Source organism: Oryzias latipes, chromosome 8 (genome assembly GCF_053564925.1).
Source record: "Oryzias latipes strain Hd-rR chromosome 8, Olatipes_Hd-rR_3.1".
Classification (NCBI taxonomy): Eukaryota; Metazoa; Chordata; class Actinopteri; order Beloniformes; family Adrianichthyidae; genus Oryzias; species Oryzias latipes.
Window position 1 is genome coordinate 28,635,253 of NC_136244.1, and position 19,032 is coordinate 28,654,284.

At 42.8% G+C, this 19,032-nt stretch overlaps 1 protein-coding gene across 1 annotated transcript in view; it reads left to right on the forward strand.

Moving 5' to 3' along the window:
* Positions 1 to 19,032, forward strand: part of scn4ab (sodium channel, voltage-gated, type IV, alpha, b) — a 48,000-nt gene that overhangs the window by 11,121 nt on the left and 17,847 nt on the right. Inside the window, exons 5-19 of the mRNA XM_078952066.1 lie at positions 3,248 to 3,338; positions 8,026 to 8,154; positions 8,304 to 8,395; positions 8,658 to 8,915; positions 10,025 to 10,088; positions 10,157 to 10,298; positions 10,382 to 10,582; positions 10,657 to 10,762; positions 15,538 to 15,776; positions 15,945 to 16,016; positions 16,124 to 16,225; positions 16,309 to 16,665; positions 17,562 to 17,757; positions 17,887 to 18,119; positions 18,270 to 18,369. Of these exons, the coding sequence (XP_078808192.1) occupies positions 3,248 to 3,338; positions 8,026 to 8,154; positions 8,304 to 8,395; positions 8,658 to 8,915; positions 10,025 to 10,088; positions 10,157 to 10,298; positions 10,382 to 10,582; positions 10,657 to 10,762; positions 15,538 to 15,776; positions 15,945 to 16,016; positions 16,124 to 16,225; positions 16,309 to 16,665; positions 17,562 to 17,757; positions 17,887 to 18,119; positions 18,270 to 18,369 (2,382 nt within the window). The remainder of the gene's footprint in view (positions 1 to 3,247; positions 3,339 to 8,025; positions 8,155 to 8,303; positions 8,396 to 8,657; positions 8,916 to 10,024; positions 10,089 to 10,156; positions 10,299 to 10,381; positions 10,583 to 10,656; positions 10,763 to 15,537; positions 15,777 to 15,944; positions 16,017 to 16,123; positions 16,226 to 16,308; positions 16,666 to 17,561; positions 17,758 to 17,886; positions 18,120 to 18,269; positions 18,370 to 19,032) is intronic.

The window sequence follows — 19,032 nt, forward strand, 5'->3', positions numbered from 1 at the left end:
TCCTGTTTGTTTACAGTCTGCTATTTGTTCTTTATCGCAAGGGCGGCAGGTTCTTACAAATGATTCAAGATTCAGGATTCTTTTATTTGTCACATACAAAGTTATATTTAGCAAATACAACCAGTAGTGAAATGTAACCCAGGTCCGCTCCATGGACAGTGCAATAATTAAGGAAAACAGTACAGGAAATGTACATAATATATTTCTGTAAAATATACATAATATACATAAGTGAAACTATGTAAAGATGAAATAAGAAAAGAATGTGTATTGTAGAATTAAATATAGAATACAAAATAATGTGCATGAATGTGGACTGTAGACTTAAATATTTAAGATACACGTTTAGAGTTAAAGTTTAAGTTTAAGAGCCTGATGGCCTGGGGGTAGAAACTCCTCCTGAGTCTCTCGGTCTTTGCCATCAGGCTACGGTAGCGCTTACCAGATGGCAGCAGAGTGAAAGCATGATTACTGGGGTGGGTTGAGTCTTTGATGATTTTTGCTGTTCTACTTCTGCAGCGTTTGAGGTAGATGTCTTGCAGAGAGGGGAGAGCAGACCCTGAAATGCGCTCAGCTACGCGTACAACTCTCTGCAGGGCTTTGCAGTCTTGGCTTGAGCTGTTCCCATACCACACTGTGATACACTGAGTCAATACACTTTCTATAGGACCGGAGTAGAAGGTTTTCAGGATTGCTGGTGAGACCCTGAATTTCCTCAGCTGTCGCAGATGGTACAGTCTTTGCCTTGCTTTATTAACCTGTGTTTGAATGTGAGTAGTCCAAGTCAGGTCCTCCGAGATGTTTACACCAAGGTACTTGAAGCTGCTCCCCCTCTCCACAGGGGTCCCGCTGATCATAAGAGGAGTGTAGGGCTGCTGTTTTCTCTTCCTGAAGTCCACAATCAGTTCTTTAGTTTTGCTCACATTCAGAGAGAGACCGTTGTCCTGGCACCATGATGTCAATTTCTCTACCTCATCCAAGTATGCGGTCTCGTTGTTGTTGTGAATGAGGCCCAGAACCACAGTATCATCAGCAAATTTGATGATGGATGTGGAGCTGTGCGAAGACACGCAGTCGTGTGTGTAGAGAGAGTAAAGCAGGGGACTCAGGACACACCCCTGCGGGCCTCCTACGTTCAGGGTGATGGAGTTAGAGGTGTACTGGCCCAGTTTCACCACTTGAGGCTGCCGGTGAGGAAATCCAGAATCCATTTGCAGAGTGAAGAATTCAGTCCGAGGTCTATGAGTTTGGAAGCTAGCTTTATGGGGACTATGGTATTGAAAGCTGAGCTGTAGTCAATAAATAGCAGCCTTACATAGTTCCTGTTATTGCTGTCAATGTGTGTGAGAGAAGAGTGCAGGATGGGAGAAATGGCATCATCTGTGGATCTGTTTGGGCGATAGGCAAACTGAAGAGGGTCCAGAGTATCCGGGATGGAGGAGCAGATGACGTTTTTAACCAGTCCTTCAAAGACCATCATGACTGTTGATGTGAGGGCAACTGGACGATAGTCATTCAGGCAAGAGGGTTTATTGTTCTTAGGCACAGGGATGATGACCGATTTTTTGAATGGGGTGGGAACCACCGATGCAGCAAGAGACTCATTAAAAATGGATGTAAACAAACCAGCGAGCTGATCAGCGCAGGACCGCAGAACACGGCCAGAAATCCCATCAGATCCGGCTGCTTTCCTTACATTCACACGCTTTAGTGCCCTCCGAACCTCGTCCTCCGTCACGGTGATCGCATGATGATCGCTGATCTGGCTGTTGCTTCCTGACGCGCTGATCGACAGACTCACGCTGCTTAGATTGCTTTCAAAGCGGCCGTAGAAAGTGTTTAGCTCGTCAGCCAGCGACGGATCTGCTCTCACCACTGCAGAGGATTCATTTCCAAACTCACAGATGATCTTTAGTCCTTGCCACATACGTCGGGAGTCATTTAGCTGGAAATGTGACTCTATGCGTTCCCTGTATCTGTGTTTGGCGGCTCTTACTGCGCGCCGGAGAGCATAGCATGATGCTTTGTACTCACTCATGTTTCCCGACAGAAGACCGGCGTTGTAAGCAGCAGTGCGCTTGTTTATTGCTGCACGGATTGATCTGTCCACCCACGGTTTCTGATTTGAGAATGTCCTTATGGTTATTGTAGCCATAGCTTGTTCGGCTAGTATGTTTACAAAGCTTAGCGCTACATCCGTGAACTCGCTGACGTCAGATGAGCATGCACGAAACATGTCCCAGTCTACGTCATCAAGAGCCGCCTGTAACATTCCTTCTGATTGGGCGGACCATCGCGTCACCACCCTCTGCGTCGGGGAATCTTGTACGAGCCTTTGTTTATATTCCGGTGTGAGGAAAATGGCGGCATGGTCCGATTTGCCGAAAGCCGGTAGTGAGCGAGCTTTGTAGGCATTCTTAAACTGAGTGTAGCAATGATCCAGTATGTTCGGCCCTCTGGTTGGACAGGATACATGTTGATGGAAAGTAGGCATGACTTGCCTGAGTTTGGCTTTGTTAAAGTCCCCAGCAAAGATAATAGCAGCGTCCGGGTGTTTGTTGATGTTGCCACTAAGCGTGTCGTGAAGCTCCGATAAAGCCGAGCCACAGTCTGCTTGTGGAGGGATGTAAACAGCAGTTATGATGATCGATGAAAACTCCCGGGACAGATAGGATGGGCGACAAATAATTGATAAGTGTTCCAGATGAGACGAAAGGGAAGGTAACAAGAACCCTTACTTAGAGGCAGTTGTTGCTGAGAACTCTGGGAGAAAAGGCAATACAGGCTAAAGCTTTGTGAATTGACCACTGACTTTGGCAAAGCCTTGGAACACCGGCCTGGAAGTTAGACTTTTCTTTTTTTAATTTAACAATGACTTGATCATCTTCTTCGATGACTTTGTGCTGCTTCCTTTAGGGGTTGCCACAGTAAATTATCTGCTTTTATCTCATCCTGTCTTCTGGATTCTCCTGACTAATACAAGCTGCCTTCGTGTCCTCTTTGGTCATCTGTCTGTAGGAACCAGCACGCTTTTATTTGAAGTTTATAGAAAAAGGGACATTTTTTGTTTAGGTTTTTCAGAGACAGCAAAACATCCTAAGTTTCAACCAGCTGCTTTAGTGGGTTCACCAAAGAGCAGAGGTGCAAGCATAAACTCATGGAATTAAGCGAATTGTTCTTTTTCTTTTAATATTTTCATTGTTGTTGTTTTTTTCCAAAAAAACCCATTGTTTTCCTTAAAAGCAAACGTTGTTCAGTTTGTTTATCATGCTGACCATTCTGACCAACTGTGTCTTCATGACCATGAGTGACCCTCCAGCATGGAGCAAGACTGTCGAGTAAGTATTTACATCTAATATGTGTCTGTTCTATAGGGAGAATTCTTCTTCGTTAACCAATTTACAAGTTTAGCTGTTGCAAAAATAAAATTGTGTGTTCCCTACAGACAGAATAGACTATATTACCAAAATTATTGGCTTAGCTGCCTTGACTCGTGTACGAAAAAAAGTACAGTCCCATTCCTAACCCATGCAGTTCAATATGATGTGGGTCCACCTTTTGCAGCGATTACAGCTTCAACTCTTTTGGGAAGGCTGTCCACAAGGTTGAGGAGTGTTTCTAGGATGTTTAGATAATTCCTCCAAAAGGTCATTGGTGACCTCACACACTGATGTTGGTGGAGAAGGCCTGGCCCTCAGTGTCCATTCTAATTTACCCTGAAGATGCAGGCCAGTCCAGTTCATCCACACCAGACTGCCATCCATGTCTTTATGGACCTTGCTTTGTGCTCTGGTGCACAGTCATATGCATTCAGAGTTCCTCTTACTGAAACTAAGGGGCCAAGCCTAAAAAATGAAGCCACACCATGATTCCTCCTCCACCAAATTTCACACTCTGCAAAATGCCATCCCAAATGTACCGTTGTCCTGGTAACCTCCAAACCCAGACTCGTTCATCAGAATGCCAGATGGAAAAGCATGATTCATCACTCCACAGAAGGCGTCTCCACTGCTTTATAGTCCAGCTGCAGCGTGTTTTACACCACTGCATCAACGCTTTGCATTGCACTTGGTGATGTGTGACTTGGATGCAGCTGCTCAGCCGTGGAAACCCATTCCATGAAGCTCTCTGCGTGCTAGACTTGGGATAATGACGTTTGAAGCTCTGTAGCAACTGACTGTGCAGAAATTCGGCAATCTCTTTGCACTTCAGTATCCGTTGTATTTGTTCCTCGGGTGGCGTCCCATGACAGTTCCACACTGGAATTCACTGAACTCCTAAGAGCGGCCCATTCTTTCACAAATGTTTGTAAAAAACAGTCTGCATGTCCGCGTTCTTGATTTTATACACCTGTTGCCATGCCAAGGGATTGGGACACCTGATTGTGATCATTTGGATGGGTAATCAAATACTTTTGGTAATATAGTGTAAATACTTTGGACCAAAATCCACCAATGGGAAAGAAAGCACCCTCTTAGCCTGCGACACCTAACTTCCAAAACCGCAAACAAACCCCTTAGCCTGTTTCACTGAATCACCAAATGTGCAAGAGTTTCAGATGCCCCACAAAAATCAACTTGTCTGAGGAGAGACGGTCATTGATGGAAGAATGTGTTGCAAGGAGGCAGTCCAACACATATTGGAGAGTCAAACAAAATGTTTCAACAGGACAGGAACCGATTTCATGACGTCCTCCACCACTGTAGACAGGAGTCTGGGTAGCTGCATTACATGGAAAGCTGTAATATTCTTGAATTCCCCTTAGAATTTAGCCTAAAAAACGTCAAGAAGAGTCTTATAAGAAGTAGGCAATAAGAAACATCAAGGATATTTTTATGACTGAGGACACGATGGAAAATAAAAAGAATAAAATCCTAAGAATACTAACAAAAAGGAATTGACATAACACGTGCAATCATACAGAGCCTTTTCAAAAAATTTGAATATCATGGTAATGTGCGTTCATTTTACACAATTCAATTACAAAAAACTTTCATAGAATGTAGATTCAGTTCCCTGTTTGATATCAAATATTTCTTTGTTTTGACATAAATTGGGGTTCCAGCACACAACCTACAAAAACAGGATTTCAGAAAATGAAAAAACTGTGGAGAAATCTTTATTTACTTCTCAGTTTTTGCTAAGAGATAAAGACAGAAATTATGATCACATTAAATCAATTAAGATGAATTAGTTTTAAACTGATCTGTACATTTTTAACCCTTCAATAGTCTGAACAGGGCCAAGTTTTGCTGGAAGAGGAAATCTACATCTCCATCCAGATCCTCAGCAGTAAGAATCCTGAAGTCCTCTAGAACAGTGGTCCCCAACCTTTTTAACACTATGGACCGGTATGACGTCACATAAAGTTTTCACGGACCGGTCTTTCAAATGTAGGCTGATGAGTAACATAGCAACACTACAACGAAGGGGGAACAGAAATGTGACAAAACAAACTATGAGCTTTCATCATCATCATCATCATCCTCTCCCCTTCCCACACTCATGGTGCAAAAAAGAAATGCTGTCTATTAAATGTAGCTTTCTTTTTTTCCCGGAAGTCAAAGGTTCCTCTTCTGTCTCCTGGCTGGGCGTTTTCCCCTTGGCACAGAAACTTTCCAAAGACGTTTGTTTTTTACTCATTTTGCTAGCTCCTTGGTTTTATTTTAGCGGTAACCTATCACGTGACCGAGTAGAGCGCCTTGCCCTGCGTCTAGAGTGACATAGACGGATGTAACAGAGAATCAGGCAATTTTTCAAAATAAAACATCTTTTCAAGATGGAAGTAATGTAAGTTATTTATTCTTTCTCTCCGGCCCTCTACCAAGTGACCCACGGCCCGGTACCAGTCCGCGGCCCGGGGGTTGGGGACCACTGCTCTATATCATTCTGCCAGACTGTTGGAGTGATTTTGGACTGAAGAATGTAGATTTCACTAACACAAGAATTGGACATTACAGTCCAAATCCTGGCTGTGGAGATTTCACTAAGGACTTGTAGCAGCTTGGGTTCTGCTCCTCACCAGTCTTCCTCCAAACCCTTGATTCCCAAATGAAAGACTTTCCTTTCATCAGAAAACAGGACCTTGGACCTCTGGCCAACAGTCGGGTCCTTCTTCTTCTCGGTCCATTTAAGAAGTTTCCTCCATTGGTCCAGACTAAGAAGTGGTTTGACCCGATGAACCCAACAGTTACGGCCCGTCTACCGAATGAGTCTGAATGTGAATAGGATAGAATGAAATAGAACAGAATTGAGTAATCTTTATTTGCCATTGCACACTTGTCCAGTGAAATAAAAAAAAAAAATCCACTTTTCCAAATGCAGAAGGCAAGAATGTCCTGGTTCTTGAAGCTGTTCCTCCACCTCATTCCTCTCTTTCTGCAGTTTCTTGAATCTTGTCCTTCTGATGATCCACTGTAGACCACGGTCGCCTCTTTTGCTGCTGCATCTTCTCCTGCCACATTTTGTCCTTCCATTATACTTGATCTGCCCGGACACAGTGCTCTGTGAACAGCCAGCCTCCTTAGTTAAGAACTTTAGTGGCTTACCCATATAGGACCAATGATGGTCTTCTTGCTGGTCTGAACTCTTTCCCGTACTGAACATAACTGAGACAATTGAACAGAACTGAACCAAGGACCAGTTTAGTTCAATCTGGATGGGTCTCAAGCCTAGTTTCAAGAATAGTTCTCCAACAAACTGTACCAAAAACATGGACATATACATTACATTACAAAGACGCCTCCTTAAATGAAAAAGTCGATTTGCTAGAGAAACTTAGGTGTCCTTGATGACCTTGTCAGGTGTCAAGGTCATCCTCGCACACCTACCTGAGGTTTTAGTGACTCACACCTGTTCTGCATCCAATTAGTCCATCACACCCTCCAGCCATTATCGGTTTGTCTGTTTTTCTCTATGGAAGAAACCACCGATCTCTGCTGGTTGAAGCAAGGCCAAACGAAGCCAAGCCAAGCAAAACCAAGCAAAGTAAAACCAAACCAACCCAAACTCCAAAAGCCAAGCTAAGTCAAACCTTGTCTGATCCCTTTTGGATTCAACCCCTCTACGCCATCAAAGAACATCTCTAGATCTTCTGCCAGTTGCCTCTCTTGAAGATCTGCCATCCACATTCCTTCTTTCAATAAACTGCTCATCTTCTAATCTTATCCCTGTCTGCATTTGGGTCCAGCTTATTCACAACCTGACACAGGGTGTATGAGGGTTTATATGTGACAAACAGATCCTTACAGTATGAATGAGCAAGACCCATAAATTACAAATCAGGAAAAGTATATTAAAACTGACATCAAAACACACACGGTGGTTTGAAACCCTGTAATGTGGTAGTATTAGTCTACATGCAGTTGAATTTTTCAGTAACTGAAGTGAAATATTATCTTTGGAAAGTTCTGGATGATAGTGTCACATTAGTCAATAGAACTTTAAATGATAGCTTGCATCAGCATTGTTGCCCAAGAGAGAAATGAACGTACTAGATATATTCTGTAAGTGATGAAGTTTAAGTTTCTGTTGAATCGTAACTAAAGCTCTTGTGTTGTGTTAAATGAATTATCATTTGTGTGAATTTGTGTTCTGTTGTGCAATTGACTAACTCTCCTATTGTATTAAGGATTGTGGTGTTCTGTTTTTAAATTGTTGGTCTTTTGTGTAAATATTGGCACGTTTTTACTGCTTAGACCCTGAAAATTCTTGTGAACTGCTTACTGTATCTTTGAGACTCAGCAGTTGTTCAGATCTTCATACTGGTGTGTAAATTGTTGTCATGTTGTATAGCTCAGTGTTTGGCTTTGTGAATAACTTTCCAGTTCTTTAAAGGAATGTTACTATGTTTGTATTAATATTTCATTCTCTTGTTGACCGTGGATTTTGGTAAACATTTGTTATGTTGTGTGAAAGATGATTGTCTTGTGTATTCACTGTCTTTTTGTGTGTCTTGTATTTCTGTTATATGAAATACTCTAGGAGGCTTGGCTGTCTCTGAAGGCTGTTTCTATCTCTGCACAGATACCTATTTACAGGCATCTACACTTTTGAAGCAATCGTCAAAGTTCTTTCCAGAGGGTTTTGCATTGGAAACTTCACCTTCCTCAGGGACCCCTGGAATTGGCTGGACTTCATGGTCATCAGCATGGCGTAATGACCAACATCTCAGCTGAACAACTCTGACAGTTTTATTGATGTATTTTTTGTAGTTCACTTAGCCTGTATCCAGATTGTTTGCTAAAACCCACCAGATAATGAAGGCAGAAAAAAAATGACCACAATGCGTCTGTGTGCTCCAGATATCTGACAGAGTTTGTTGACTTGGGAAATGTTTCAGCTCTGAGGACGTTCAGAGTTCTTCGAGCCCTGAAAACCATTACGGTCATCCCAGGTAGGTGTTTGTTTCCTTTTCTAGAAAATCTTATTGTTTTCTTTAAAGCTTGTCTTCAGGAATGAAACATAAATCTGTATTTTTTTAATTGTTTTGAATAAAACATGGGATCATCACTGGTAAGTTTTTTTTTTTTATACAAACAACCAGCAGAACCTTTTTCAGTTTCCTTGCATGGTTATTTACCACACTGATCTGAGATTCTGTTTACAACAAAGTTTCTGGTTAATCAGTCAGTTTAAAGTTCCCACCCTTTTCTCAGGTTTGAAGACAATTGTTGGAGCTCTAATCCAATCAGTGAAGAAGCTGGGCGACGTCATGGTCCTAACTGTGTTCTGCCTCAGTGTCTTTGCTCTGATTGGTCTCCAGCTTTTCATGGGAAACTTGAGACAAAAGTGTGTGCTAATGCCCTCGGATTTTTCAAGCTCATCTGATGGCTTCAACAGCAGTTTCTATGACAATGACACAAATGGAGACAACAGCACTGGCTTTGACTATCATGAGCACATAAACAACCCAGGTAAATGGACCACACTTTATTCACATGGAAATGTATATCTTATTGTCCCGCAAAAACTCTTCTAGAGGCCTGCTTGCTTATGGCTCCACATGTTCTGTGCTTCTGTTGTGTGTTAGAAAACATGTTTTATGAGCAGCACCAATATTGAGGATGCATTTCTTCATAAATCTATGACTTATCCAGGTAGAAATATCATTGTTCTGTTTTTCTATGTCTGTTTCTTTTCAAATGGTTAATGGAGCCTTTGTTCTGGTTCTTTAGTCAACCATCTTCATATGTAGCTAAGCAAGGACGTTTGATTAAAAAGACGTTCCCCACCAGATTACTACTGCAGACTCCACTGCTCCTTTAAATAATAACAAGACTCTCAAGACTCTCTGTACAAATAAAAAGGCTTAATGTTTTGAGTTTGGATTTAAAGAGGATTTGAGGGCAGAGCAGCTGAAAGTCCCGTCCCCCATGGCTGGTTAGGCGGGGAAAGGGAACAGTCAGGTGAAGGGAGAATGGAGACCTCAGGGAACGGGAAGATGTGACAACTTTGAAAGCATATTATAGTTGATGATGTACATGCAGAAACATTCCATAACAAACCATATTTGTATTTGTTCTCAATTTTCCTATGGGGATTAATAAAGTTTATCTTGATCTTAATTGAGCAGAAGCAGAACCTGTTAATCATGTATCAGTTGGATTGTTCACATATGTGTGTAACCCTTGTGCTATCCTAGGCAATTTAAAATTGGGAGTTGGGTCATCTAGACCCACTAGACAGAGCTCTGAACCTTTTTTCTTCAATGATTTGTGATCTTCAGTGGTGTCCATGGATTACATGAAATCTTTCCACCTTTATCCACCTTTGTCATGGTAGGGAGAACTCGTCAATGCAAGGGTGAGGTCATCTAAGATAGCACAAGGGTTAAGGATTTTAGTTCCCTGTGATCCCCCCCCCCCGCCCCCCACACACACACTCCTTATGACTTTGAACAGTTGTGCTTAGGTTCAGGTGTGTTTAGCATATTCTTGATATTATTTAAATTATGACCTCTCATAATCATCATCATCATAGTTGCTCAATTTCTACATGATTTCTGCTTCTTTGTCTTCACCAGATAATTATTACTACCTTCCTGGTCAGGCTGATGCACTGCTGTGTGGAAACAGTTCTGATGCTGGGTAAACAGCACCAGCAACAACAACAATAGCATGAACGACAACAACATTAATATTACTCTCGTGTTCAGGCTCTGTCCAGATGGCTACACCTGTCTCAAGGCAGGGAGAAACCCCAACTACGGATACACCAGCTACGACTCTTTTTCTTGGGCATTCTTGTCTCTATTTAGACTAATGACCCAGGACTTCTGGGAGAACCTTTTCCAGTTGGTCAGTGCTGGACCAGTGCCCGTATTTACAACTGAGATGTACTTTTGAGAAGCATAAACAGCCTCCTATTTGTGTGTCTGCAGACACTGCGAGCAGCAGGAAAAACCTACATGATTTTCTTTGTGGTAGTCATCTTCCTTGGCTCCTTCTACCTTATCAATCTTATCCTGGCAGTGGTTGCCATGGCATACGCTGAGCAGAATGAGGCCACCATGGCTGAGGCCAAGCAGAAGGAGGAGGAGTATGCTCAGATTTTGGAGGCATTGAAGAGGCGAGATGAAGAGGTATTAAGTGACAATGAGGACATTCTCTGAATTCTTTTTGCTTCCAGCTGAAAGTGTGTCTGTTTTCAAAACAGGTGACCTGCAAAATGTCACTGCTCCAGAAACAAAACTCTGACCCTCAAAGAAAGGATACAGTGGAAGAATCAAAGAGCACAGAGCAAGAAAACGTCGCTGTGGATGGTAAACACAAGCACACGTGCAGATTTACCTGAATAAACACAATCATGTGAACCTATGCAGAACCCAAGCACTAGTAGGAAAATGACAAAAAAGAAGGTTTAGTTACCGTTCTGTCTGCCAATGTGCTCCTGGTGGTCCAAGTAGCTCTTTTAATGGAAGTTCCACCATCATGAGTGAGTGTATACGTAGAGGTGTGTCTTTTTGCTCTACCTGTTCTTCCTGTGTCACTCCCAAGACTTCTCTTGTCTACCCCTACGAGCACTCTATTTTTCTACCTGCTCTGAAAATAGATCTGATGAGTTAGTCTTTGAATTTTATTGATGACAATCTTCCATAATAAGGAATGGGGAGGTGGACCCTTCCTGCCCGGGGGATACTTTTCTGGCTGAATAAACACCAATCATGCATGGTTCATGTGGAATTGAATACGTCTATGCCAACTGTCTGGGAAACATGTCAAAGATAAGGTGTGTTTGATATAGGATTTTTGGCAATAGGGATAGGCAAGGAGACGAGTTAATAGGTATATCACATTTCATGTACAAAGCCAGTTCAAAGTGCCTTACAGAAAATATAAAGGGAAACATTTCTTAACCTTTTATAGACTGGTTCATTTATAATTTTCTTTGTCTTTACATTGATGTCAAATAGTAAAAAACTTGTAAATGATCAGGTATGTCATATATTAGTCCACTCATATGAGTGTATTCTATATTATTTGTAAATGTTATCAATAAGAGCAGCACTTTGACTTTGGGTCTTGTTATGGTTGGATAGAAACTCATTCCATACATTCTGCTGATAAAGTCGTCGGTTGCTTTATGTTTGCTGGGGTTTATCAGATCGATATTGAAGCCTCCACAGATGTGTTATATTTGTAATATTTTCCATCTAAACACTAATCACTTCTAAGCTTGACCCTGGTGACCTATAAACACAGCTTATAATGACATTTTTCCCTGAATTGTCACATATTTCAATTGTAAGACATTCCAGTATTCCATCAACTGCAACTGACAATTTATTCTAAACGTAGTATTTTTTTTTTACATATGTTGCGACTCCTCTGCCTTTTTTGCTTACTCTGTTCGCATAGTTAAGTTCATAGTTTTCCAATTCAAAGTCAGCGTCCTTGTTGCTGAACCAAGTTTTGGATATGGTTATGACATCAAGGGAATGTTCCATATTCTGTAGATAGTCCTTGATGTCTTCAAAGTTGGTATACATGCTTCTGCTGTTAAAGAGAGTTAAAGAGAGAGTTAAAGAGAGTGATCATATACGAAAAGGAAACACTTTTGGACATTGGACACCGCTTCACTGACCTGTTTCAAGACACTTTATCCTCCAACCCATCGTGGCCATCTGAGATTCTCCGGAACACCAAGACGATCAACGGCCACCTGAATAACCACCCGAGGCGACGGAAGAAGAAACACCGCGGGAAACGTGCTGGGATTCGCAACAGACTAAGGAAAAGAGCACACAACCCTCCTTTACCGAGCATTTTGCTCGCCAATGTCCAGTCTCTGGAGAATAAGATGGACGATCTCAGAGCCAGGATTAACTTCCAACGGGACATTAGGGACTGTAACATCCTCTGTTTGTCTGAAACGTGGCTCACGCCCTGGGTCCCGGATGCTGCTGTAACGCCATCTGAAAACTTCTCTGTTTTACGGATGGACAGGTCAGCCAAGGCCGGCAAATCCAAAGGCGGAGGAGTTTGTTTCATGATTAACAAGAAATGGTGTGACCCCAGGAATATCTCCACTCTGTCCCGCTCCCGCTCGCCTCATCTGGAACACTTATCCATTATTTGTCGCCCATCCTATCTGCCCCGGGAGTTTTCATCGATCATCATAACTGCTGTTTACATCCCTCCACAAGCAGACTGTGGCTCGGCTTTGTCGGAGCTTCACGACGCGCTTAGTGGCAACATCAACAAACACCCGGACGCTGCTATTATCTTTGCTGGGGACTTTAACAAAGCCAAACTCAGGCAAGTCATGCCTACTTTCCATCAACATGTATCCTGTCCAACCAGAGGGCCGAACATACTGGATCATTGCTACACTCAGTTTAAGATTGCCTACAGAGCTCGGTCACTACCGGCTTTCGGCAAATCGGACCATGCCGCCATTTTCCTCACACCGGAATATAAACAAAGGCTCGTTCAAGATCCCCCGACGCAGAGGGTGGTGACGCGATGGTCCGCCCAATCAGAAGAAACGTTACAGGCGGCTCTTGATGACGTAAACTGGGACATGTTTCGCGCAAGCTCATCTGACGTCAGCGAGTTCACGGATGTGGCGCTAAGCTTTGTAAACACGTTAGCCGAACAAGCTACGGCTACAATAACCATAAGGTCATTCTCAAATCAGAAACCGTGGGTGGACAGATCAATCCGTGCAGCAATAAACAAGCGCACTGCTGCTTACAACGCCGGTCTTCTGTCGGGAAACATGAGTGAGTACAAAGCATCATGCTATGCTCTCCGGCGCGCAGTAAGAGCCGCTAAACACAGATACAGGGAACGCATAGAGTCACATTTCCAGCTAAATGACTCCCGACGTATGTGGCAAGGACTAAGGACCATTTGTGACTTTGGAAATGAATCCTCTGCAGAGGTGAGAGCAGATCCGTCGCTGGCTGACGAGCTAAACACTTTCTACGGCCGCTTTGAAAGCAATCTAAGCAGCGTGAGTCTTCCGATCAGCGCGTCAGGAAGCAACAGCCAGATCAGCGATCATCATGCGATCACCGTGACGGAGGACGAGGTTCGGAGGGCACTAAAGCGTGTGAATGTAAGGAAAGCAGCTGGACCTGATGGGATTTCTGGCCGTGTTCTGCGGTCCTGCGCTGATCAGCTCGCTGGTTTGTTTACATCCATTTTTAATGAGTCTCTTGCTGCATCGGTGGTTCCCACCCCATTCAAAAAATCGGTCATCATCCCTGTGCCTAAGAACAATAAACCCTCTTGTCTGAATGACTATCGTCCAGTTGCCCTCACATCAACAATCATGATGGTCTTTGAAGGACTGGTTAAAAACGTCATCTGCTCCTCCATCCCGGATACTCTGGACCCTCTTCAGTTTGCCTATCGCCCAAACAGATCCACAGATGATGCCATTTCTCACATCCTGCACTCTTCTCTCACACACATTGACAGCAATAACAGGAACTATGTAAGGCTGCTATTTATTGACTACAGCTCAGCTTTCAATACCATAGTCCCCATAAAGCTAGCTTCCAAACTCATAGACCTCGGACTGAATTCTTCACTCTGCAAATGGATTCTGGATTTCCTCACCGGCAGCCTCAAGTGGTGAAACTGGGCCAGTACACCTCTAACTCCATCACCCTGAACGTAGGAGGCCCGCAGGGGTGTGTCCTGAGTCCCCTGCTTTACTCTCTCTACACACACGACTGCGTGTCTTCGCACAGCTCCACATCCATCATCAAATTTGCTGATGATACTGTGGTTCTGGGCCTCATTCACAACAACAACGAGACCGCATACTTGGACGAGGTAGAGAAATTGACATCATGGTGCCAGGACAACGGTCTCTCTCTGAATGTGAGCAAAACTAAAGAACTGATTGTGGACTTCAGGAAGAGAAAACAGCAGCCCTACACTCCTCTTATGATCAGCGGGACCCCTGTGGAAAGGGGGAGCAGCTTCAAGTACCTTGGTGTAAACATCTCGGAGGACCTGACTTGGACTACTCACATTCAAACACAGGTTAATAAAGCAAGGCAAAGACTGTACCATCTGCGACAGCTGAGGAAATTCAGGGTCTCACCAGCAATCCTGAAAACCTTCTACTCCGGTGCCATAGAAAGTGTATTGACTCAGTGTATCACAGTGTGGTATGGGAACAGCTCAAGCCAAGACTGCAAAGCCCTGCAGAGAGTTGTACGCGTAGCTGAGCGCATTTCAGGGTCTGCTCTCCCCTCTCTGCAGGACATCTACCTCAAACGCTGCAGAAGTAGAACAGCAAAAATCATCAAAGACTCAACCCACCCCAGTAATCATGCTTTCACTCTGCTGCCATCTGGTAAGCGCTACCGTAGCCTTATGGCAAAGACCGAGAGACTCAGGAGGAGTTTCTACCCCCAGGCCATCAGGCTCTTAAACTCTAAATGTGTATCTTAATTATCTAAGTCTACAGTTTACATTCATGCACTTTATTTTGCGTTCTATATTTAATTTTTCAATACACATTTTTTCTTATTTCATCTTTACATAGCTTTACTTGTGTATATTATGTATATTTTCATCTATGCTGTTTTTCTTAATAATTTGCATTATTTGCACTGTCCACGGAGCGGACCTGGCGTACATTTCACTACTGGTTGTATTTGCTAAATATAACTTTGTATGAGAAAAATAAAAATTCTTGATTCTTGATTCTTGACAGTTTTTCTTCTGAGTTAACAGAGTTTTTAAAATCCTCTATGCTGTAATATTTGCAGTCCATATTAACAGTGAAAACAATTGATGAGGGTCGATGTCTAGCAGGTTCAAACCTAATTTCTTAGGCTGTAGAAACAGGTACCCCTTATTGACACAAATTAAGAAAGTCTGTTTTTCCTACATAAGCTAACTCCTCCTCATCATCCCCCACCTCAGTGCTCAGTGTACCTACGGTGTTTCATCCATATAATAAGGATGTTACCAACCAAAAGCTTCCTCTACAGCTTCTCTTATTTCAAGTTTCCACTATGCTGGAGAAGATCTAGTCCCAGATCCAAAGAGTTCTTACTTTGTGTTTCAGGCTATGAGGATGACCAGAGGCCCTGTCCTCTGTGCTGGTACAAGTTTTCTGACATCTTCTTGAAGTGGAACTGTTGTGGCTGCTGGCGTTGGCTAAAACAGCTGCTGTACACCATCGTCATGGACCCATTTGTTGACCTCACTATCACTATCTGCATTGTTCTCAACACTGTCTTCATGGCCATGGAGCATTATCCAATGACAGAAAACTTTGAGGAGCTGCTGAGCATTGGAAATCTGGTGAGTGATGACGATTGAACAATAATGACTGACATAGGTGACCAGGAGATTCCATGTGATCTCCTGTTTAGGTGGTAACATGTGATCATTCTGACTAGTTTATAATCAAGCAGAAAAAAACTATTTAGCTATGCTTGGATACAGAGAATCGTGTCTGCCCACACCCAGGTCTTCACTGGGATTTTTACAGCTGAAATGGTCCTCAAACTTCTGGCCTTGGATCCATACTACTATTTCCAGGTCAGGCTTTCCCCTCTTAAACACCAGGTTCTGTATGAAACATCAGCTTTTACCACAGTCTTATTGCCATAAGTATAAGTGTATTATACCTATTGTGATGTCTCCAGGTGGGCTGGAACATCTTTGATAGCATCATTGTCACCATGAGTCTGGTGGAGCTGGGACTGGCCGATGTTGAGGGCTTGTCAGTGCTGCGATCCTTCCGATTGGTCGGTACATCCCCTTAATCATCAGTGGGAGATCCATTCTTCTCACCTGCTTCTTCTCTCTGCTCTGTTTATCTCCTGTCCAGATGCGTGTCTTTAAGCTGGCGAAATCCTGGCCTACCCTCAACATGTTAATAAAAATAATTGGGAATTCAATTGGAGCTCTGGGGAACCTTACTTTGGTTCTTGCCATCATCGTCTTCATCTTTGCTGTTGTTGGCATGCAGCTGTTCGGAAAAAACTACAAGGACTGTGTCTGCCTGATTGCAGAAGACTGTAAACTTCCACGTTGGCACATGAATGACTTCTTTCATGCTTTCCTCATCATCTTCAGGATTCTATGTGGCGAGTGGATTGAGACCATGTGGGACTGTATGGAGGTCGCGGGTCAGACAATGTGTCTCATTGTCTATATGATGGTCTTGGTTATTGGAAATCTTGTGGTGAGTCAGAATAGTTTCTAAAAAATGTATATTATTAATATTGATATTATTATTGTTATTACAATAAAAGAACTATGATATTTCACAAATCAGACTAAAGGCGGTAGAGCTGAAAAGTTCCCAGTGAGCATGATGGTGTGTTTTAGAATGCTTGGGTCAATGACAATCTGTGTTTGTGTCTTTTTCATTGGGTGTTGAATTTTTCAGCACTGCAGGAATGAGCTAATCTTTTCAGACAGGCTGGCTGTGGAGTAAATGACAAGCAGCTGTCCTACACCAGTGACAGTTACTCTGCGTCTGGATTTGAGTGCTCTCAGTACCACTTTTTGACTGAGATCATTGAAACAAAAACAATCCAGAAATGAGCATAAATAATGAGATGAGGAAAGAAGGTCAATAATTGACTTATTTGTTCTCAAGCATGGTTAAAATGGTTCATATTTATAAAAATGACAGCTGCACCATCCAAAGTAGAATTGATTCCATCACACCCCAAAAAAAGGGTCCCCACTGCTGAATTGGGGACTGACACTCATCCATGGATCACTTGATCACTTTGCTTCTCCAGCCGCTAATGCATAAAGCCTTATGAATAAATGTAGTCAAGCAAAGTTAACAAAAATAAAACTTTTAGATATTTTCTTTGTGCAGAAATGGGCCGGTGGAGTTTATTGAATGAGACAAAAAGCTTGCAGCTCAATAGCATACCAGCACAGCAATTTGTATTCTAAAGCCCACAGAGTTCCCAGTTAATGTTACTTGGTTTTCAAATGTGCATGGACAATATCAGACTCCAGAGTTTCCTCTGGGCAAAGGTCAAGTCAGACCAGTAGAGCTTGTCAGCACTCCTGGCCTCACAGCCGCTTTAAAAAAAAGGGTTTCTGGCCTTGTTTCAGGTGCTTAATTTGTTCCTTGCCTTATTGCTGAGCTCGTTCAGCGGGGACAACCTTTCAGCTACTGAGGAAGAGGGAGAAAACAACCTGCAAATAGCCATCAATCGAATCAACAGAGCTATTTCTTGGACCAAAATCTGGATTCTGAAGCGCACCGACTCTTTTGTACAAAAGAAAACACACATAACAGAACAGAGCTGTAAGACTATGTTTATTTATTTTCTTGTTTTTCTCTGTTTAAAAACTCATATTACTGCCAAGTGGATTCTCTTCTTGTTAACTGTTCTTGTTTCAATGTGTGCATGAATTATTGTCTTTTTGGCTTCAGGTGCAGGGGATGTAGACGAGGACAGAAATAATGAGGCTTTAGCTCTGACCTTCGTGTCTTCAGGACTGTCAGCCCCTCAAGTCAAAGACGCCAGAGATTACCAGAGTAACATCACCAGCAACTACCATAACATCACTTCTCTGAAGGTTCCCATTGCAGAGTCAGAGTCTGATTTGGAAATCCCTGCAAACGAAGATGAGGAGGAAGAGGAGGAGGAAAAATGTCTTTCTGAAGTAAAATCTTGTCAATTCTTTGTAATCAGACATGAACAACAAAAAACAGTGAAAAAAAAGCTTTTTAACAAAACGACTTAAATGATAAAATTTTTATAATGAAAACGGCATTGTATTGGACTGAATGGCTTTGGGTTTTGCTGTGTTCAGTGTGAGGAGTCATCTGTGTGCAGCACCATAGAAGAAACTGTGGTCGTTGAAGTGGAAACATATGAGGATACAAACATTCCCGAAGACTGCTGCACTGACAGTAAGTGGACACACATGTGCATGCTCACATGCACGCATAAACAGACACACAAATCTTGCGTCACAAGAACAAGCAGACGGCTGTTTCCAAATGCAGCAGGTTTAGTAGCTCATCTAAAAGTCCACAAAGCTAAATCAGGGTCAGGCAGGCCGGACTCGATAACAGGCATAAGATCATCAGAGGAGAGATAAGATGGTCAGGATCCAGGCGAGAGTCGGGGGAAGTGGCAGGCAATCAGTCAGAATACAGATGTAACACTTGTTAAGGAAGGCAGTGTGGCGCAAACAATACTCCACACTGAGATCAGCTCAGTGCAGAGGTTAAGAGTGCTGTGGTTGATGGAGTGAATGAGAGTCAGGTGTGCGGCAAGCAGGAAGTGCATGCTGGGTGTGCTGGGAGATAAAATGCTTTCAGTACTCTGGAGATTGCTCCCACCGGTGACCAGAGGGGAGTTCTGACAAATATAGAACCCACATACAAAAAGGCCAGTTCAGCAACTCTTAATTTTTTTAGTGACTTTCCAAACTCTGGATGATTTTCTTATTTTTGTCTTAACTCTATGACGGTTATTGATGCAAATACACGCCAAACTACATCTGCTTCAAAATTACCTTAATCTTAATGTAGCATCTACTTAGAAGCAAAAACAAGTGATTTTTTTTC